This window comes from Lissotriton helveticus, chromosome 10 (assembly GCF_964261635.1).
Source record: "Lissotriton helveticus chromosome 10, aLisHel1.1, whole genome shotgun sequence".
NCBI classification, from domain to species: Eukaryota; Metazoa; Chordata; class Amphibia; order Caudata; family Salamandridae; genus Lissotriton; species Lissotriton helveticus.
In genome coordinates, this window is record NC_136071.1 from 932,143,112 (window position 1) to 932,163,167 (window position 20,056).

Genomic DNA, 20,056 nt, shown 5'->3' on the forward strand with positions numbered 1-20,056 from the left:
AAGGACTGGTTCACATGGAGGACACATGGAGACAGGGCCCCTAACCCTGCCTACACCCATGAAAACAGAGCCCGCGCAAACCCGTTAAGGAGCCAAGATTGTAAGCTAACTATCATCTCATGGAACATCGCGGGGCTACGTAATATTTTCAGGGACACTACCACTCTTGATTACCTTGCACAGGGGGAAATAGTGTGTATTCAGGAGACCTGGGCATGGTCAACGACCCCAATAGCTGGCTTTTAAGAACATTTTAAATCAGCAACCAAAAGGACAATCTTTGGTCGCCCGTCTGGGGGACTTTCCATCTTTATAAGACATGCTTGCAAATTTAATGTAAAAGAACTAAATCTTAAGTCACCTGACCTGCAAGCCATCACAATAGAAGGGATGAGAGCGGATCAAACACCTCGCCCGCTTTTATTAATCAACTGCTATCTCAATCCAGCAAAACTTCAATCCCCTCATGTCCTAGAAACACTGACCATCGCTCTGGAAGAGCTATTATTAAGCTGCCTGCACCATGATGTAATAATAGCGGGTGACTTTAACCTGAGAGGCTTGGACCTGATCCCTGTGGCACCCCCAAGTAAGAAGTCAGCCCCTTTGATCGAACTCCTCGCAAACTATAAGCTGCAATCCACCCACGGGATACAAAAAATGAGCCAGCCTGCATGGACCGCTAATCCGACCTTTAGGAACGTCTCCACTATAGATTATATCTTTACCAATGAAGGACTGGCTCACAAACTTTGCAATTTCACCGTGGATGACAGAGTCGAAAGCGACCCCTTCGTGCCATATTTGACCTGACATGTGAACAGGTGGATCCCCACATAGTAATTGGCACGACCACAGGTGAAGAACATCATCTAGTTCTCAAAAGAATAAAATGGTCGACCAATCTCAGCCATAGACTTTCGGCATATGTAGCCAGTAGGGAGGTAGAACGTAGGCTACAAGATAGTGAGAATATCACACACCTATGGGAAACATTGACCAAGGACATATTGAAGTGCCTGGGCAACACTCACCAACCAAGACGCTGCCAAAGAAACATTAGGTCAAGTCGCTTAAAAACGCAGAGCCTGTGCCAGATTAAGGGTGCACTCAATAAGGCAGCCAGGGCAAAAAAGAAAGGCACCCACTTGCCAGGGGGACCCCCGATTGCCGTTCTGCGTGCCAACTACAAAAAGAAGATCTGGGAATTGAAAAGGCAGCGGACCAAACAGAACTGGCTGACAGTGTTTTCCTTAATTAAAGAAAAAGACAACAGCAAGCTCTGGCGCTACATTAATAGCTTGTCCAGTGGAGGCGCGTATAAGGAAAACAGTGTTGCAGGGAAAGTGTGGGAACAATATGCAAAGGGGCTGTATACCTGTGAGCCAAAACGGCCAACTCCTTGTAAAACCGCGTGGCCCAAGGCGGCAGCCGTTACTATCAAAACTGAATGTGCCCTGACAGAAGACCTACGACCGACCCGACCCGGAAAATTCTCGGAGGCGGAGATAGTAAAGCACATCAAAGCCATCAGAACCGACGGCGCCCCTGGCCCAAACGGGATCCCTGCCCAGGTTTTTAAGACCGCCCCAGCCTTTTTTGAAACCACACTTACTCCTTTATACAACCACGCATTCGCAACCGCGATCTTGCCAATTTCCTGGAAAGGCTCAATATTATTCCCCATTCATAAAAAAGGCGATCATTCAAACCCGGCTAATTATAGACTCATAGCCCTTCTTCACATTGAAGCTAAGGTATATGCCCGCCTTCTTTTAAAAGACCTGGAGTCCTGGGTGGATAAGAACGGCATTCTTATGCCCTCACAGACCGGCTTTAGGGCTAATAGCTCCACTCTGGATAACATCATAGCGCTCACTTACCTCGCGAAGAAGGCCAACACGAGGAATAAGTTGCCTCTGTTCTGTTGTTTTATAGACTATTCCATGGCCTTTGATCGAGTGAACAGAAGCCGTCTCTGGGCAAAACTAGAGTCTTGGGGGATCCCCAAAGCCCTGCTAAAAGCCATAAAAGCTCTTTACGAGGGGACCTGGGTTCAGGTGAAACTAAGCCCTACAATCACAACAACAAAAATTGCCACCAACTCTGGTTTAAAGCAGGGGTGCGTTTTGGCCCCCCTACTTTTTAATCTGTATACAGCGGACATGGGGCAAGCCCTGAAAGATGCCAACCTAGCACCTCCAAGATTGGGGAAGCTGGTTTTGGGATTGCTCCAGTACGCAGACGACATGGTAATCATGGACCACACCAAGGTAGGGCTTCAAAGAGCCTTAAATAGTCTTGCCACCTACAACAAGGAGAACAATCTATGTATCAACGTGAGCAAGACCAAGATAGTAATTTTTGGCAAATGCCATCACAAAAAACAAAGCTTCTTGGTCCCTGGGGGAGCACCTAATCACCACGGCCACATCCTACAACTATCTGGGCATATGGGTATCTGAGAGGGCCACCGCAGTCAAACACCTGAAGGAGCCTAAACCAAAAATAGTCAAAATAATATCAACTCTAAGAAGCTTAAGTCATGGCCTGGCCAGCCCCTCAGCAGAACCGATGCTGTCAGTACTCAGGGCTAAACTGATCCCCGCAATCATGTACGGCCATATAGGCTACCCAGGGGCATTCGAGAAAGTGGTCCACGTGGCTCAGGCGAAAGCATATAGATGGTGCTACGGGCCCCTAGACACGCACGGAACAACAGGCTAAGACTAGAAATAGGCCTGAAACGACCAGAGCTGGCACTACTGGGGGATTTGCTAAAATACTATATTAGGGTAATAAAATCGCCTGAAAACACCCTAAAGCACTTCCTAAAAACCATTTTTCGCGATGAAGGCTCGCCTTGGCACTCCAAGGTGGAACTAGCTATTGATGTTCTGAAAATCGAGGGAAAGAGTCTGTATATGCACGATATTCCATACTCTGTCTGGGCCCAAGCAGTTAAGCGTCAAGTCAAGTCCATCTCATTTGAGCTTGACCTTTCTTCGCTCCGGCACAACCCTCTAACTCTGGCCCTGGACAACTCCTACATTCCCGGCAAACCTCAACCATATCTGAAAGATTCTTTAACAATCCACGTAAGACAGAAAATTCTGTTTCTGCGCCTTTTGGCCCTCAGGATCGCGGACTTCAACCCAAATTGGGCACGAACGGACGGAGCCATCGCTTGCCGACTTTCCGACTACTACAGAGAATCCTGGCTACATCTGCTATGTTGCTGCACAAAGTTGGCCAGCGATCGACAGCGATTGCTGCGCCCGGCATTACGGAACCTGGGCCATAGAACATGCAGAGAGGCCTCGGACTGGTGTTTCTCAGAAACTACGACCTGCATGCTAGCTAGGGTCGGCAAGTTCATCTACCAAGTTAAAATGGCCCTCGATTCCCAATCAAAGGCTACAAATCCGTAGGGATTTGACAGTGGGCTTGGCACTTTCAATGCCGTCCCATGATCGTTAGCTCACAGTTAAATCAGGGAGACGTCATAAAGTTATTGGAACCTTTGGACTGAGGTATTCAATCTGGGTTAGCTAAGGGCCTGGTGCAGAGCCTACCCACTGTCCACTGGCTCTGCAGCGTGACAGATGACGTCAAACTTTTACACGTCTTTGAGACTCTAGTAGGCGTGGACTCATGGAGAAATCAAAATCTTTATTCTTTTAATAAAACTCTGACTGGACTAAAGCAGCTCACATAATCAGTCTTAGTAACTAGATAGCTGCATTTTCGGTCTCGTGGAGTTGTGCACGACGGGGGGGGGTATTTCTTTGTATTTTATTGTAGTTCGTTGTATTTTATACTGTAAAGATTTTAAGTAATCGCACAGTCTATTATTAATAAATGACTTCTAAATTGCTTTGATTCGGAGCCTTAGAATCCCAGGTCGTCATGGAAGCACGAGCCTGGCAATAAAGTTATCAAATAAATGCCATGTACTCGAGAATATTGCTTCTTCTTAATTTGCCCTAACCCTGTTATCTTCAAAGGACAACAGATCACAGCCTCCTAAAATGAATGGGAAATGGGCTTCTCAAGCCTACAGGGCAGGTCTTTGTAAATCCGCCTTTATTTCCTCTTAATGAAACGAACTGCGTAAAACCATCTTGCTCCAACTTGCATCAACAACCTAAGTTCACCAACCCTCGAGATTTGAGGGGGATTAAAGAGATGAGGCATGTAAGGATAACATTGGTAGAAATTCACATGCACTGCAGTTACAGCTTTCTTTTACAATAGGAACAGATTTACTTACATGCCAATTTCTAGACATCAAAAGGATTTTTTGTAAATTAGTTGCATCCACTGCTGCCCTGCCATGTGGAGGGCCACAGCGAGTTCCCTCAGTGTGCTGACTGTAGGGTAAGGCAAAAATTGGTGGCTGCTGCAGGTGCATCACTGAGGGGTGGAGTGAGATTGTTCTTGAAAAGTGAAATGGGGCCTTGGTGTCAAGGGAACTGTGATTAAAAATTTTCTTTAATCTAGGGTGGCAAAAATCATATTTGTGTGTAGGGCTGGTTGCATTTTTTAAGTGCCTATACTGATTAGGCATCAGTCTCATAAAAAGGTGATGGGAGGCTGCTTGCAATAAGTCAAACCACTGGCAATTGCTTGGGGTAGCATTTCAACTCATTGTTTTGGTGCCCACTGTGTCACTCTAGACAAAGGCTCGCCCTACGCAAGTCAGTACTGACCCTGCTCATCACAGGAAAAGCCCATCTCAAACTGCCCCCCCCCCCCCCCCCCCCCCGCCCTTAGAAGGGAACACAAGCAGCACCAGTATTTACAGGACATTTTGAAATGTATTACTTATGGAGTCCTTATATTCAGCAAAACGACTTACACCTCCCAAGGGCGAGACCTATGGGCTATGCCAATGCTTGTTCATCTGGTGGCTAATGAGCACTGTTGTAGGCAGAGCCGGCCCTTGCTAGGATAGCGAACGGGAATGAAAGAAATTCGGCGCCCTCCCTGCACCTAGTGAATACGAGACCGCAGGTGCCCATTTTCTGTTTCCATGTCAGCCACACATCAAAGCAGGGATTGGGCTCTTAGCTTGAGCATGTCCAGCAGTAGGTGGTGCAAATCGGAGTCGGTGAGTCGCGGCAGGGGGTGAGGGGTGATGAAAGGGGGTTAATAGAGCGTAAAACGGCACCTACGGCAAGTAAAATTAAAGCAATTTAATCGGAATCATTGGAACCATGTAAGGGTGTTGCTGTCTGCAGGGCTTTAATACAAACAGCTCCATACAGATAGGCGCCCTGGTCTTGGGCTAAACCCGCCCACGCCAAAAGTTGGCCTTGATTGTAGGGTTTCGGTTTGAATCACAATTGTTTAAAGAAAAAAAACAAAATCACCGGCAGCACTACCTGCTTTTACATTGGAAACCAAAACCACTGAAATTCACTGGATTTATACTGCTTTGGCGCCACCTATTGACAAAGTAGTATAAGCGCCGCGTCAAAATGAAGAGGTGGTAAACCATTGGCTATGCACTTTTATTCTTAATATTTTTACTTCCGACTACGAGTCCCAGTTTCAGCTACTGGTACCAGTCTCTGCTCCCTATTTCTGGTCAATGAGGGTGGAGGGCGTGTCGCACTCAGCAATGATGGACTACTGTGCCTCTGCTGAAACTAAAGGGCAGCACGGCCTGTTGTCCGGGCTTTACATTTAAACATCAAGAAACATAACATTAGTTGTGAAAACAATGTAAACGTACATGAGCGTTCAATATTTATGATGTTTGATTATTTGTTATCCGCGCGTCGTCAGTGGGCAATTCTCTCTGAACTCCATTAAAAACGCGAGAAAAGTGAAGTAAAAATACACATAACGAAGAGTTTGTTTTATCTAGCACGTGTGCCGTGTCTCATAGCCCCGCCCACCCCAGATTTCATGGTTGGCTGCTCTCACAGAGATTAACGCAGAGTTAGGACACAGAGGGGCAAATTTGCAAGCACCTTCCGCCACTTTTGCGTCATTTTTAACATGGGAAAAGTGATGCTAAAGTGGCGCAAGGGTCTTGTAAATCTGCCCACAGGACTGTAACTACTGTGCTTCCTGACAGCACGGCGTAGGGCAGCAATGTTTATATTTGGATATTCTGGGCCTTATTTATGAACTCTTGCGTCACTTTTACGCTGCCGGTGCAGTGTAAAAAATGCGTCATGTTGCGTCTTATTTACAAAGTGACGCATCTAGGTAGATGCGTCAATTTGTAAACCCCTGCTACACATTATACCTGCGCCAGGTATAATGTATGGAGAGTGGGCGTTTTGACGCAAGCAAGCCTTGTAGAAGTGATGCATTAAAATCTATGAGATTATACTGCATCACTTCTAGGACGTAAATACGTCAGTAACTTACGCCTGCCTCACAGCAGGCGTAAGACTGACACAGGCACTTTTGAAATGGGACTTGCCCATATAAAATGACCCATTGATGGAGTTGCGTCACTTTCGTGACACACTCCAGCAATGCGTAATTTTTGCGCCTACAGATACGTCAGAAATACTGACGTATCTGTAACTCCTTGCAACATGATGTGTAATACTGTAAATATAATGCATCCAGAATGTCGCAAGGAGGGCGCAATGAAAAGTGACACTTCGCTATTTTCATGCAGCGATACATCACTTTTCATAAATGAGTCCCTCTGGCATTCTGTGAGACTTACTTATTACAGTCTGTTCATTTTTGACACAAACAAGAGCCCAAATAGCAAATGTCGTCCATTCAAACACATAATTCAGCTTTCTCTTTAACAATTGCCAAAACTTTGGAATTATTTCAATTGGGCCTTGGCATTATTTTTGTATTTGAGGAGAGGCTGATTTATAAGACTGAAAAAGCATCAACTTTGGCACAGTATGTGATGACAAAATGTATAAACACTGATAACCACAAAACAATTGAATTAATAAAAAAGAAATACTGAAAGCAGGAAAAACCAACACTGTATCGTAACCTGGTGATATCAATCATTGTTGCTGGCATTATCCTCCGAACCACTAACTGGTTCGTCTTTTTCCACCAACTGCTTCACCCATAGCAACCCCCAGCCTCGTATCTACCAATAAAACAAGCATTGACAAAGCCAGTAGGTCTTTGCCATGAAACATGTTGACTTCATCAATTCTTTTTTTTTTTTATCCTAGATGGCCGCTGTTATTATAAGCACATGCGTCATTGCCATCTGTGAACGGGACTGGTTTACAAAGGCAAAAATGCATTCAAAGGTGACCGCCATGGATGCACGCATATCTATAGAAGGTGTCCTTGAAAGCATTATATTAATATTTTATGAAACCCCATTCAAAGATGATCACTGTGGATGCTGGCTTCTGCAACAGCGATCTGTGGATACATTTTGTTTCATTTTAACAAATTATATTCAAATATGGCTCCCATGGATGCAAAAGCTTCTACTGCTTACATCTTTGAATGGGATTTATGATTTTTTTAAAAAAATAAAATAAAAGTAATTTCAGATACCTACCATGCATGCATTTGCATGTACGGACGGCCCTCTTAGAATGATCAAAAAGCTATTTTAAGATTTCCACCCATGGATAGCATAAAGGGTGCTGAAAAATGAGCAATGGTTTTAGGGAAGCGAGAGGAACCTGTGCAAGAGTGGGGACGAGGTGGTTAAAAAGAAGGGGTGGGGAGTGAAAGAGAGGGGAAGAGGGTGCAGGATCTAAGGTTAAGAGTTAAAAAATACATTAATCAATCGAAATACTCCTGGGTGGGACGAACACAATAGGGAGGTTAAACATTAAATCAGGAGCAGGAAAGTGAGACAGTCAACAAAGCCATCCAGTCATGATCAGGGGGCTGGCCCAAAGGCCACTTTATATAAAGGTAACATATTCACTTCCAGATACACACCGACCCCAAGACCACCCTCAGAGGCACTCTCATCTACAGACCACGCACACAATTCAGCGAAGCCATCACAGACTTTGTCAGCCCGCACGCCCTAACCTCCTCAGACTTCATCTTCCTAGGGGACCTCAACTTCCACCTGGAGAACAACAATGACAGCAACACCGCCACCCTGCTGGACAACCTCACCAACCTCGGACTCAAGCAACTGGTGAACACCCCCACCCACTATGCCAGCCACACGCTTGACCCCATCTTCTCCTCCAGCAAGTACATCTCCTTCAGCCACTCCACCGGACTACACTGGACAGACCACAGCTGCGTCCACTTCAACTTCAGGAGAACCACGACCCACCACCACCACCCGCAACATGTTCCCCGCAGAAGCTGGAGCAAGATCACCGCCGACCAGCTCACCATCTCCCTCAGCCAGAACCCGCCCACCAACACGACGGACCCCAAAGAAGCAGCCCGCAACCTCACACAATGGCTCACCAACTGCGCCAATGACCTTGCACCACTGAAGATCCCCCCCCAGCAGACCCGGCAGCAAGACAGCCTCGTGGTTCACCAACGACCTCAAAAACTCCAAGAAAACCTGCCGCACCCTCGAGAAAGCCTGACGCTACGACCAGACAACAGAAAACATGACAGCCCTCAAGAACGCCACCCGCAAACACCACCAGCTGATCCGCACCACGAAAAGGACAACATTCAAAGAACGTCTGGACAACAACACCTACAACAGCAAGGAACTCTTCAGCATCGTTAAAGAGCTCTCCAACCCCAGCGCCTGCAACAACGACATCACACCCTCGCAAGACCTCTGCGACTCACTCACCTCGTTCTTTCACCGCAAGATCGCAGACATACACAACAGCTTTGGCGCACAGACCACGCACCCAACTACCGAACCAGCGCCCCCCACCACCACCCTCTGCACCTGGACCTCGGTCAGCACCGAAGACACCACCCGCACGATGAACACCATCCACTCCGGCTCCCCAACCGACCCGTGCCCACACCACATCTTTAACAAAGCCGACTCCATCATCGCACCCCAACTCCGGGACATCCTTAACAGCTCCTTCGCATCCGCCACCTTTCCGGAGAGCTGGAAACATGCCGAACTCAGCGCCCTCCTGAAGAAACCAACCGCGGACCCCACGGACCTCAAGAACTTCCGCCCCATCTCGCTCCTCCCTTTTCCTGCCAAAGTCATCAGGAAGACTGTCAACAAACAACTCTCCGCCTTCCTCGAAACAAACGGATCCCTCGACCCCTCACAGTCCACCGAGACCGCCCTCATCGCAGCTACCGATGACATCAGGTCCCTGCTCGACAACGGGGAAACAGCTGCCCTCATCCTCCTGGACCTCTCAGCAGCCTTCGACACCGTATGCCACCGCACCCTGATACAGCGCCTCAGCAACACCGGAATCCAAGGAACGGCCTTGGAGTGAATCATCTCGTTCCTCGCCGGAAGAACCCAGAGAGTCCGCCTCCCCCGTTCCGATCCGCGGCCACCGAACTCATCTGCGGCGTTCCACAAGGATCCTCGCTCAGCCCCACCCCCTTGAAACGTCTACATGAGCCCCCTCGCAGCCATCGCATGCCTACACAACCTTAACATAATCTCCTACGCTGACGACACCCAGTTGATCCTCTCCCTCACCAACAACCCCGCCACAGCCAGAGCCAGCCTTCAGGAAGGAATGAAAGACGTTGCGGAATGGATGAAGCTCAGCCGTCTGAAACTAAACTCAGACAAGACGGAAGTCCTCATCCTGGGACCATCCCCCTCGGCTTGGGACGAATCCTGGTGGCCCCCTGCCCTGGGCACCGCCCCCAAGCCAACGGACCATGCACGCAACCTGGGCTTCGTCCTGGACTCCTCCCTCACGATGACCAAGCAAGTCAACGCCGTCTCGTCATCCTGTTTCAACACCCTGCTCATGCTCCGAAAGATCTTCCAGTGGATCCCCACCGAAACCAGGAAGACGGTCACCCAGGCCCTCGTCACCAGCCGTCTGGACTACCGGAACACCCTCTATGCTGGAACCACAGCCAAACTCCAGAAAAGACTCCAGCACATACAGAACGCCTCGGCACAACTCATCCTGGACATCCCCCGCCACAGCCACATCTCTGCCCATCTGAAAGACCTGCACTGGCTCCCCGTCAGCAAGAGGATCACGTTCAGACTCCTCACCCACGCACACAAGGCTCTCCACGACATGGGCCCCAAATACCTCAACAGCCGCCTCACATTCTACACACCCACCCGCCAGCTCCGATCTGCCAGCCTCGCCCTCGCCACCGTCCCACGAATTCGCAAAGCCACCGCCGGAGGAAGATCTTTCTCCTACCTGGCGGCCAAGACATGGAACTCCCTCCCCACCCACCTACGGCTGACCCAGGACCATCTCTCCTTCAGGAAACAACTCAAGACCTGGCTGTTCGAGCATTAGCGACTCCCCCCCTCCTAGCGCCTTGAGACCCTAGCGGGTGAGTAGCGCGCTATACAAATTTGTTTGATTGATTGATTGATTGATTGGAAATAGTATTTCTCAAAAAAACAGCTAAAGCTGTCATAACTTAGGCCTAACCCGCATTGGAAGCTCTATGACATGATAACCTGCTCTAAATAATCATCCATAAAGAAGGCAAAAGGAATAAAGAGATTTACCCCCAGATTCATCATTGTCCTGTTTTGCGAGTTCTTAATAGCGATTATTAAGGAATCGCTATTAAAGACTTGCAAAACGGGATTCATGTAGAAATCGCATTATTATTTGCGATTTCTACAGCTTCCTTATTTGCGATTAGCAAATTGCTAATCGCAAATAAGGAATGGGCCTTCATGAATGGAGAGTCATTCCTTATTTGCGATTAGCAATTTGGCCTTCATGAATGGAGAGTCATTCCTTATTTGCGATTAGCAATTTGCTAATCGCAAATAAGGATGCGATTTCAAGGGTGCCAGGGGTGTCCAAAGGACACCCTGTAGCACCCCTGAAATGAAAATGTAGACTGATGTTGCGCACACACATGTCCAAAGGACATGTGTGTGTGTAACATACAACTTAGAAAAATGCACTAAAGTGCATAGTTCTAAGTTTTCGCTATTTACCACGAAGTCAGACTTCGCGGTAAATAGCGGCCAAAAATTGCGATTTCGCAATTCTAAAATGGTTCATGAATTGCATTTAAGGAATCTCAAATAGAGATTCTTTAAATGCAATTCCTCGCAATTTAGCGATTTCGCAATTTGCGATTTTTGCAATTGGGATGATGAATCCCAAATGCAAAAATTGCGCTCGCAAATGGGCCAGATTCTCAGAATCTGGCCCTTTGCGAGCCGATTTTCCGTTGATGAATCTGGCTGTAAGTCACAATAACAATCCAAAATACCAATATATTTTCTTCCCTAACAAAATGAAATAAAGCAGCTGAGGGGATATACTGCTGAAAGGATGTCACCCTCCCATATATTTCATTATCCTCCCGATGAAGACACCATAAAGATAACACGCATTAGAAATGCAATCGGGCTCGGATTTATTTGAGTTTGAGCTAATGGCATTGTAAATGCCAATGTATTGTTGCTATGTGTTATGGAGTGTGTTCATGTGGTGTGTACTGCCAGTGATCTCCTTGTGAGTGTGAGAATATTGCATCGTTACTGCCTGTGATGTCCTTCTTGTGAGTGTGAGAAGCTTGCACCTCTGCTGCCTGTGGTCTCCTTGTGAGTGTAAGAAGCTTGCACTGCTGCTGCCTGTGATGTCGTTCTTGTGAGTGGGAGAAGATTGCACCTCAGCTGCCTGTGGTCTCCTTGTGAGTGTAAGAAGCTTGCACAGCTGCTGCCTGTGATGTCCTACTCACTACTCTACTCACTACTCTACTCACTACTCTGCACTCACTACTCACTACTCTACTCACTACTCTACTCACTACTCTGCACTCACTACTCACTACTCTACTCACTACTCTACTCACTACTCTACTCACTACTCTGCACTCACTACTCTGCACTCACTACTCACTACTCTACTCACTACTCACTACTCTACTCACTACTCTACTCACTACTCACTACTCTACTCACTACTCTACTCACTACTCACTACTCTACTCACTACTCACTACTCTGCACTCACTACTCACTACTCTGCACTCACTACTCTACTCACTACTCACTACTCTGCACTCACTACTCTACTCACTACTCACTACTCTACTTTCTACTCACTACTCTACTCACTACTCACTACTCTACTCAGTACTCACTACTCTACTCACTACTCTACTCACTACTCACTTCTCTACTCACTACTCTGCACTCACTACTTTACTCACTACTCTACTCTACTCACCTCACTACTCTACTCACTACTCTACTCACTACTCTACACTCACTACTCACTACTCTACTCTCTACTCTACTCACTACTCTACTCACTACTCACTACTCTGCACTCACTACTCACTACTCTACTCACTACTCACTACTCTACTCACTACTCTACTCACTACTCACTTCTCTACTCACTCCTCTACTCACCTCACTACTCTACTCACTACTCTACTCACTACTGACTACTCTACTCACTACTCTGCACTCACTACTCACTACTCACCTCACTACTCTACTCACTACTCACTACTCACTACTCTACTCACTACTCACTACTCTACTCACCTCACTACTCTACTCACTACTGACTACTCTACTCACTACTCTGCACTCACTACTCACTACTCACCTCACTACTCTACTCACTACTCACTACTCTACTCACTACTCTACTCACTACTCACTACTCTACTCACTACTCTACTCACTACTCTACTCACTACTCACTACTCTGCACTCACTACTCACTACTCTACTCACTACTCTACTCACTACTCACTACTCTGCACTCACTACTCACTACTCTACTCACTACTCACTAACTTCTCTACTCACTACTCTACTCACCTCACTACTCTACTCACTACTCTACTCACTACTGACTACTCTACTCACTACTCTGCACTCACTACTCACCTCACTACACTACTCACTACTCACTACTCTACTCACTACTCACTACTCTACTCACCTCACTACTCTACTCACTACTCTACTCACTACTGACTACTCTACTCACTACTCTGCACTCACTACTCACTACTCACCTCACTACTCTACTCACTACTCACTACTCTACTCACTACTCTACTCACTACTCACTACTCTGCACTCACTACTCACTACTCTACTCACTACTCTACTCACTACTCACTTCTCTACTCACTACTCCACTCACTACTTTCTACTCACTACTCTACTCACTACTCACTACTCTACTCACTACTCACTACTCTACTCACTACTCACTACTCTACTCACTACTCTACTCACTACTCACTACTCTGCCCTCACTACTCTGCACTCCCTACTCTGCACTCCCTACTCTGCACTCCCTACTCTGCACTCCCTACTCTGCACTCCCTACTCTGCCCTCACTACTCTGCCCTCACTACTCTGCCCTCACTACTCTGCACTCTGCCCTCACTACTCTGCCCTCACTACTCTGCCCTCCCTACTCTGCCCTCACTACTCTGCCCTCACTACTCTGCACTCTGCCCTCACTACTCTGCACTCACTACTCTGCCCTCACTACTCTGCACTCCCTACTCTGCACTCCCTACTCTGCCCTCCCTACTCTGCCCTCCCTACTCTGCCCTCACTACTCTGCCCCCACTACTCTGCCCTCACTACTCTGCCCTCACTACTCTGCCCTCACTACTCTGCCCTCACAACTCTGCACTCTGCCCTCACTACTCTGCACTCACTACTCACTACTCTACTCACTACTCTACTCACTACTCACTACTCTACTCACTACTCACTACTCTACTCACTACTCTGCACTCACTACTCAACTCACTACTCTACTCACTACTCACTTCTCTACTCACTACTCTACTCACTACTTTCTACTCACTACTCTACTCACTACTCACTACTCAATACTCTACTCACTACTCACTACTCTACTCACTACTCTACTCACTACTCACTACTCTGCCCTCACTACTCTGCCCTCACTACTCTGCCCTCACTACTCTGCACTCCCTACTCTGCACTCCCTACTCTGCACTCCCTACTCTGCACTCCCTACTCTGCCCTCACTACTCTGCCCTCACTACTCTGCCCTCACTACTCTGCCCTCACTACTCTGCCCTCACTACTCTGCACTCTGCCCTCACTACTCTGCCCTCACTACTCTGCCCTCCCTACTCTGCCCTCCCTACTCTGCCCTCACTACTCTGCCCTCACTACTCTGCCCTCACTACTCTGCACTCACTACTCTGCCCTCACTACTCTGCACTCCCTACTCTGCACTCCCTACTCTGCACTCCCTACTCTGCCCTCACTACTCTGCCCTCACTACTCTGCCCTCACTACTCTGCCCTCACTACTCTGCACTCTGCCCTCACTACTCTGCACTCTGCCCTCACTACTCTGCACTCTGCCCTCACTACTCTGCCCTCACTACTCTGCCCTCACTACTCTGCCCTCCCTACTCTGCCCTCACTACTCTGCCCTCACTACTCTGCACTCTGCCCTCACTACTCTGCCCTCACTACTCTGCCCTCCCTACTCTGCCCTCCCTACTCTGCCCTCACTACTCTGCCCTCACTACTCTACACTCTGCCCTCACTACTCTGCCCTCACTACTGTGTGTGTGTGAAATACGTACGTAAAAATCAACTCAAGGTGATGGCAAATAAAACACGCCGCAATCTACATAGGTGTTTTTGTTTATTGCGAAAATCTCTGTTAAACTCTAACATATTGAAGGGAGGAGAAAACAGCTACGGAAATCACTCCTCGCAGAGAAGAGGCAAATGTTCGTGAAACAACAGAAATATCTTTTCAGAAATCTTGAAAGACTGCCCACTTTTATTTTAGAAGGCACGCGGATTGGCGAGGCAAGGGTGCTTGTATGCGAGGTATCTTAAAAAGTACTGTGACTGCCCTTGAAGCTACAGGAAACTTCTTTCCATTATCTCCGCCGTGAACGTGGCACTCTGACAGCTCCTAATTAAAATGAATGGACTGCCGTGCGCAAAAGGTAAATGTTAAACGCGTGCATGATACATGCAATGCAATGGTGAACGCGCTCGCACCATCTGGATTGCATTACACGGGCACTCTGACAGCTCCTAATTAAGATTAATAAGTCTGCCGTGCGCGAAACCGCCGAGAATATGCCATGCAACTGAAATCAATGACGGACGCAAAGTAAATATAGCCTATCACGTCAAGGCTACTAAATAGACAGCACAGCGAAGACGAATCATTAGGCAGATGCCATAAAAAACGCGGCGCGCACTAAAGAATGTGCCAGCCGGACCCCTTTTAGAATTCTTTTTTTTTCTAAATGCATAAGAGCTCGGAAGCTCCGCCCCCACTTCGTGGTGACGTAGGCCCGAGCCCTAAAAAGGAGGTTTAAAGCATGTCGGCAAAAGGAGGGGTCACGTCCTGATATACACATGCAATCACTAGTCAGACACCACATTTGCTTTGCACTTTCACCTGGGCCAGTGCTTAATTTGTAAACAAAGAAGTGCCAGGACCCTTGTTAGGAGGCTACTGCAGCGTGCACCTCCCATTGCTCTCACTAGCACTGCCAATGACAGTACTACCACTACTAGCCATCTCACTCATACAAGTGTGACAATTCAGACTTTAAATATACATTAGAATTACTAATACATGGCACCCAAGCTATTCTTATTACATTTACATTTTAATGAATATGCAATTATTAAACAACAGCTGTTGTGCTCCTCAAAAGTTAAGATGAACAGCGCCACCATGTGGCAGGCTGTCATAAGAGCTGGTGTTGGCACTAAAGTATAACACAACACAAATAAATGTACGGTGACAGTGATTCAAATAACTGGGTACTCGGAACCCCAAAATTATTGGCTCTGACACGTATGTGGACTCTGCAAGACTTAAACCTCAGATCTCTATCTGTAAAAAGTCATCCTTAATGGAAGAGGAAATCTCACACACTTCTTCGTGTTATGCTTCATCATAGGAGTCCTCTCTCCAGCCTAATAGGACACTACCACCAGGGCGGACTCAACCTCCTCGAAGACTGACTAGATTGGAGGGAGTTCTTGCATAAATCTTACTGGACAACACCTTATAACAGGGGATCCAGCTGAATATTTAAAAATACCTTAGTGTGCCTGGGGAAAATATACTTTTATTTAGTGGTACACTAGATATGGTTAAAAATCAAAATAGGTTGGGTAAAAGAGTACAATGACTCACCCAACTACTTGCCAACATGTTTCTGCCCATCATTAATAGCCTGAAAAGTCTGGGGCATTCGTCAGGGCATGTGGATTCCTATGGGTGAAATACTCCTAAATACTCTTCTATTCAGACTAATTAGGTTTTATCACGGAGGATTCTTAACTTTGGTCCTACCACACTATCCTACCTGTTAGTGATTAAGTTGAAATCAGCAACCTAAATTCGAAAAATACAAAAAGGAAAGGAAATAAAAGAATAATACGGTCATTGAACAACTAGGGACGTGCTTGTACAAGTGCTCTTTAAAAACGTTCTTATAAATACAAAGGAAAATCCTACGTAGTCTATAGTGCTATGGCTAAAAGCCCATGTTGACGTATTTTCTTAATTTTTAGCATGGTGGACATTACATAAGATTGCTAGTGTATGTCCCTTACCCTAGATTATGAGGGATACCAGCATCATGGTCACAGAGGAGGTGGGGTCCTTTATAGTCACACACTAATAGAAAGGAAACCATAACAAAGAACAAATGTATATCAATAAGGCAATGTGGAGGATTATCAACCATCTCACGCATATGTTCGCGATTTATATGATTTCGCAGACATAATTCTTTATTAGAAAAACAAAATTTGAATTGCCATCAGTGTTCAGAAACCCTTGACCCAATCTCTGTTGTTAGCACCGGTTTTCTAATTTGTTCAAGTGGAGATAATGCTAGGTTGATTGATAGTGGACCATTGGTTTATCAGTTTCGACATTCATTACCAGTTATATTTATATGAAAGGCTCGGATCTCTCTTAACTGGCTGGTGAAAGTGATCTTATCAAAGGTTTTATACATAAAACAGAACATCACGTCATTGTGTATACCTCGTAGATAAAGCAAATTGAGACAAGCCAGTGCTGTTCATCACCCTCTGATAGTAGCAGAGATGCTTCCTGTATAAATATTAGTGTACCGGTATGCTACTGTCTATCATGAACACACGCAGGAATCGCACATTATAGTTCTTAAGTATTTGAAAGGACTACAGATTTGTCTCTAATCATGTTAAATAAGGGTAAAGTGATTGGCAAAGAGAAGTCCACCCACACGTTAGCTCAGACCCACTTACTTCATCAAAAGGAGCGCCCATCTTCATTACCTACTCCAGCCCCCGCTCTGTGCCGTGGTACGACTGGGGTGGCAGAGTGGGCTAAAGAACGGTGATGGATTAAACCCAGATCTGTTGACTGGGTGTGAGTGTTTGATTGGTTCAGATGCTCCGTCCATCACCACCCCCCTTTTGTACCGTGGTACGACTGGCAGCAGGCAGGATGGGGTATTACATAGGCGCTTTGGTGTCGGCGCGTTGTTCCATCGGTGTGGAGCCGGAAATGCAATGTTTATGTGACAGTCCCTGGTCCCGTATGCTCATGGGAGTAGTTGTCCTGCGGTCAGGATTGTATCTGTTCAATAATAGCAAGGTGAGCAAGTGTGACTATCTCAAAAAGGGCTATGATGGACAATTTTATTGAATATAGGATTTTGTTTAAAAAAAAAAAGAGTGTTTCCTCTTGATTTTGGGATGTATAAATATCTAGTCAAGTTCACGTAATTGAAAGCAAAGGCGGGATATTATTTTACACTCATTACCCATAGGTCTCCTATGATGAAGCATGGCACTAAAAAGTGTGTGAGGTTTCCTCTTCCATTAAGGATGACTTTCCACAGATAGGGATCTAAGGTTTAAGTCTTGCACAGTCCACATACGTGTCAGAGGCAATAATTTTGGGGTATTGAGTATACGGTTCTTTGAATTACTGTCACCGTACATTTATGTTGTGTTAGATGTTACGTGAAGGGACGTACAGTGCCATACCCTTTTCTTCTCCCTAATTGTGTTTCCATTCATTGGCACTAAAGTGCCACTGCTGAGCACTGGAAACCACAGACTCAAATTAAGCACTGACCTGAGCCCATTAATTCTTTCTACATCAATGGTTTTGCACGTCCTCATGATCATATTTAATTTCAAATTTTCTTCTGCAGTGTCCACCGCTGCAGGATCCCAGATTGGTATTACATCCAGTTTCAGCACTAGGGAGCTTTTGGTATTCCCTGATCTACTCATATGATTGGTCCTCCAAAGTTCTTTGAGGCCACACTGCAGTGGGTAGCAGTGCTTTATGAACATCCCAAATAAAATAAAAAATAAATGTCATTTTTCCACATTTTTGGTCGCTAGGTAATGACTACTAAATATAGTGTAAACAATTGTTCCATACTATAAATACAACTATATCAAAGTACATAAGTGGCTTTGCCAAAGAAAGGATTTATCTCACAGATAATGAGTAAGAAACAACGGATGCCCCCTAAACAAAAGGAAACCTATTCCCAAGGACAAAGCTTCGGTAAGACAATCTCTCTCTAGAATCATTACTAAATAATGCATGTTAACCTCTCAGGCACATGCTGGTTTCCTGTTATTGCAAAAATGCCCTCTCCCCCTGGGGGCGGTAGTGCTGCTCGCCACTCTACGTCACCCACATCCACGTACTAGAGAAGCTGACCAGTATGTAAGGGAGTAAATGCAACGTTTTTGTCAACTGGTTCACCCCGCTGGGTCTAATGCAGCAGTCTGCGGCGCGTTCGTGGCCATGTAACTATGCCATGTAATCTATATATATGTAATGCTGAATGCCTTTGCCCGCTACGTAATATTGTTGCCTGATTTGTGTCTGCACGCGGTGTCTTGCAATGTTAGCTACATATAGTGTGCATCCCAAGTGACATATCCAATTCCCATCGCTGAGAGGCTACGTCAATGAGCTGAACACTCGCCACTGACAAATGTGGTGTTCTGGAGGTCATGAGTGCAAAGCCAAGCAAGGTGGGCTCAGCCTTCTATTCTTCTGAGGTGGGCCAATTATTACCATGCATTGGTAAACTGTAGCGTCTGTTATTTACAATGCTTAGAAATGGCATTGCGGATGTATTTATCTCGTTATTATTGCAACCCACTACACAACAAGCGCTACAAAGTCACTAGTGTCATTAGATACAATCTGCCACATTGCGAAATGAATATATTATTATTATTATTATTATTATTATTATTATTATTATTATTATTATTATTATATTGGTAGCTGTTTTCTAGATCTGAAATGGCGGACAGAAGAATTAATTTGCAAAATTGAAGTAACCACGTCATCACACATCATTGATTTAAAGGCAAGCACATCCAATTAGAAGTTGAATACAGGTGTATGAAACAATACCACCTTTTTCAATGAGAAACAAACATGCAGCTTTTTACAGGCCAGCCTTTATTTTGGCATACAGACACTGTTCCACATATGCCCCAGGCCTCTGGACTTACATTTGCTTTGCGGTTTTCATCAGGTTCAATCAGGTAAGTGTGATTCCCGTCATAGAACATCCCACTGAAAAAGACAAAAACACAAACATTTACTTTTGTTAATGCATTGTAACTTCTTGGAGTACCTAAAGGTCGGCACAAAGAAAGCATTCCCAAGGATAATCTTCACCTCTCACTCCCGCCTCTGTGTAGTAGGGATTAACCCCCGGAAGCGTATAAAGCAATACTGTATATATTAAATAAAACTGAAAACGTGAAGTCTACTTTAAACCAGTAGTAGATGATGGACCTGAACATTAAAGCTGCCACATTTAACATTAAAAATGATATACTATGTAAACAACTGCAAGGTGTGGGTGTAAGTGTACAAAATCGAGGCATCAATTTCTGGAAGCTTTGCTCAGACCTGGATACCAAATTCCAAAGATGGACAACCTGGCTCCCT

General features: G+C 45.9%; 1 protein-coding gene across 2 annotated transcripts in view; it reads right to left on the bottom strand.

Annotated features, from left to right (window-relative positions):
* Nucleotides 1-20,056, bottom strand: part of ADAM22 (ADAM metallopeptidase domain 22) — a 1,243,161-nt gene that overhangs the window by 573,901 nt on the left and 649,204 nt on the right. For both annotated transcript variants that reach the window (XM_078663588.1, XM_078663589.1), the window contains one exon: nucleotides 19,612-19,675. In XM_078663588.1, the coding sequence (XP_078519714.1) occupies nucleotides 19,612-19,675 (64 nt within the window). The remainder of the gene's footprint in view (nucleotides 1-19,611; nucleotides 19,676-20,056) is intronic.